This window comes from Apaloderma vittatum, unplaced genomic scaffold (assembly GCF_000703405.1).
Source record: "Apaloderma vittatum isolate BGI_N311 unplaced genomic scaffold, ASM70340v1 scaffold10245, whole genome shotgun sequence".
NCBI lineage: Eukaryota > Metazoa > Chordata > Aves > Trogoniformes > Trogonidae > Apaloderma > Apaloderma vittatum.
Window position 1 is genome coordinate 108 of NW_009715470.1, and position 3,198 is coordinate 3,305.

Genomic DNA, 3,198 nt, shown 5'->3' on the forward strand with positions numbered 1-3,198 from the left:
TCTCTGCCCTGTTCCCCAAGGCAAATCTTGTTCATCCTCCATCCCGAGGATGGCCGTTCTTCCCAGAGGCTGGCTGCATGTCAGGGCATGGGGATGTGGGTTTGGGTACTGCCAGGCTCCCTGCATCCCCGAAGTTTCCTAGGCACCCCAGTCCTTAACCCTGGCATTTACCCCCAGACCTCTCTATCAGTCCTCAGTGAGGGGAAAGCAAAGCTCACGGCCTCAGCTTTGCTCCCCAGCACTAACTACCTGCCCTCTGCACCTTCCCTGGGATGAGATGATCATCTGGACCCCCAGCATGACCCCCTTCTGACACACGGCTCCTGAGGAGCTGTCCTGCAGCAGGGTGACCCTGGGGCTCCCTATCCCACAGGTGACCACAGACCTGCTGTCCCGGGGGGGCAAGGACATCGCCTTCGCCAGCTATGGGCCCCTGTGGAAGTTCCAGCGCAAGCTGGTGCACGCTGCCCTCTCCATGTTTGGGGAGGGCTCACTTGCCCTTGAGAGGATCAGTAAGTGCCCTCTACCAGCCCCCAGGCTCCCTCCGCCTCTGTCTCCCTCCTGCACTTGATCCAGGCTGGACTTCTCCTTTCTCCTTTTCCTTATCCCCTGGGAACCTGGAGGAGACTCACTGGCACAGCCCAAACCCCTCAGCATCCCCTGTTTGCCTCGCAGGGGCTCAGGTCCTTCTATGCATCTTCTTCCATCTCATAGAATCATAGAATGGCTTAAGCTGGAAGGGACCTTAGAGATTATTTTAATCCAGCCTCCCTGCTGCCAGGGACACCATCTCTGGTACTTTACCAACACCTCTCCCTGTGCATTTTCCGCTCTGACCTTTGGCTCCCATCATTTACAGCTGAGGAAACTGAGGCATGGAGTGAGCTCCCAGTCCCCCTGGCTCCCTGCTCCACTCAGGAGGAGCATCAAACTACACACAGAGAATTCCCCGTGTGTCTCCATCCCCTCTGTTCCTGCCCAGCACCCAGCATCGTCCCTTCTGTCCATCTCAGCCCCTCAGGACTCAGGGCTGGTGGGGGGCTGCACACCCTGACAAATGGGGAACCCTGCTTCCCAGCCCCCAGCTGCTCCCTCCACCCCTTCAGCTTCACCATCATCCCCTCCCCTGCCTCTCCCCTTCACCTCAGTCTGCCGGGAGGCTGCGTCCCTGTGCGAGACGCTCAGTGCTGCGCAGGACATCGCCCTGGACGTGGCCCCTGAGCTCACACGGGCTGTCACCAACGTGGTCTGCTCCCTCTGCTTCAACTCCTCGTATCGGCGCGGGGACCCTGAGTTCGAGGCTATGCTGGAATACAGCCAGGGTATCGTGGACACCGTGGCCAAGGAGAGCTTGGTGGACATCTTCCCCTGGCTCCAGGTGAGCAGAGACACAGGGACTGCCTGTTTCTCTCACCTCAAATGAGAGGAAGGACCTAGGATGTGTCCTGCAGGAGGGTGCTACCTGAGCCCCCCAGGGATAGGACCATCCCTGCCCTGGTGTCCCACAAGTGCCAGTACCTTGGTGGGCATAGAGTGACTGCCTGGGAGCCTGCAGAGGCTGGGCTGAGCTGGAGCCCCTTGCTGTAACAAGGCTTTTCTTCCCCAGATCTTCCCCAACAGGGACCTGGCCCTGCTGAAGAGATGCCTCAAGGTCCGGGACCAGCTGTTGCAGCAGAAGTTCACTGAACACAAGGTGCCTGTGGGGCCAGGACAGGGAGATACTTGGGAGCTTCATGTTGCTGGAGGTGGGGTGGAGGAGACTGTGCCCAGGACAGCCCAGCTCACACGTGTTCCCTGCAGGAAGCTTTCTGTGGGGACACCGTGAGGGACCTCATGGATGCTCTCCTGCAAGTGAGGCTCAGTGCCAAGAACAGCAGCCCTCCGACACCAGAGCTGGAGCTGACTGACGACCACCTCCTCATGACAGTGGGAGACATCTTTGGGGCCGGTGTGGAGACCACCACGACTGTGCTCAAATGGGCTGTGGTCTACCTGCTCCACTACCCCGAGGTAGGGTCTGTGCTCTGCAATAGGGGGGCCTGAGCCCCCTCTGGCACCAGGGACATCATGGGAGTCTTTGGAGAATACAGGTGCCAAGAGAGATGTCAGGCTTGGTAAACAAAGAGAATCAGTGTGTGGGCATTTTTTTTCTGCCCTGCACAACCTGCAGGGACACGCTAGTGATGCTGGGTGTACCCCACTGCCACAGGGAGCCCCTGTGCACTGGTCACCCCCCTCCTCAGGCTCCCACGCCAGCCCTTGCTCCCTTCCCAGGTCCAGAGGAAGATCCAGGAGGAGATGGACCAGAAGATTGGTCTGGCACGTCACCCACACCTCAGCGACCGCCCACTGCTCCCTTACCTGGAGGCCACCATCAGTGAAGTGCTGCGCATCCGGCCAGTGTCGCCCCTGCTCATCCCACACGTGTCTCTTGCTGACACCAGGTGAGACCCCTCAGGGCACAGCCGGGACAAGGGCAGAGACCACAGGAGGGAGCAACCGTCTCACTCTGCGTTCGCCTTGCAGCATCGGGGAATACTCCATCCCCAAGGGTGCCAGGGTCATCATCAACCTCTGGTCTGTGCACCATGACGAGAAGGAGTGGGACAAGCCCGAGGAGTTCAACCCTGGTGGGTTGGGTGCTCACCGTCCCGGGAGAAAGGGGACAGCAGGGGGCAGCAAGAGAGGCTGGGCCCAGGGGAGGCTTGGTGGTGGGAGGTTGGATCCTGCTCCCTACCTGGCTGGGGCATTTGCACTGTCCCTGCTCCTGCAGATCATGGGAGGGACACACGTGATGAACTCAAGGCAGGTCTCTAGCAGAGGGGACCAATCCCGGCTGACTCCAGTGGTGCTGCTTCCCCTTGCAGGCCGCTTCCTGGATGAGCAGGGCCAGCACATCCACTCACCCTCACCCAGCTACCTGCCCTTTGGGGCTGGGATCCGCGTCTGCCTGGGCGAGGTCTTGGCCAAGATGGAGCTCTTCCTCTTCCTGGCCTGGGTGCTGCAGAGGTTCACACTTGAGTGCCCCCAGGACCAGCCCCTGCCGTCGCTGGAGGGCAAGTTTGGTGTTGTGCTGCAGGTGCAGAAGTTTCGCGTCAAGGCCAGGCTGCGGGACGCCTGGCGAGTGGCCTCGTAATGGGGACAGGCCTTGGATCCCAGGCAGTGGCTGGAGGGGGTAGTGTGGGACTGTAGCGGCTA

General features: G+C 60.4%; 1 protein-coding gene across 1 annotated transcript; it reads left to right on the forward strand.

The window, feature by feature from the left end:
• The first annotated feature begins 325 nt into the window (after positions 1-325).
• LOC104273742 (steroid 17-alpha-hydroxylase/17,20 lyase) lies at positions 326-3,174 on the forward strand. Its single transcript, XM_009869156.1, has 7 exons — positions 326-512; positions 1,149-1,378; positions 1,607-1,693; positions 1,801-2,010; positions 2,275-2,444; positions 2,527-2,630; positions 2,868-3,174. The coding sequence occupies exons 1-7, from the start codon at positions 476-478 to the stop codon at positions 3,134-3,136; spliced, it is 1,107 nt and encodes a 368-aa protein (XP_009867458.1). The 5' UTR covers positions 326-475; the 3' UTR covers positions 3,137-3,174.
• Positions 3,175-3,198: the final 24 nt, after the last annotated feature.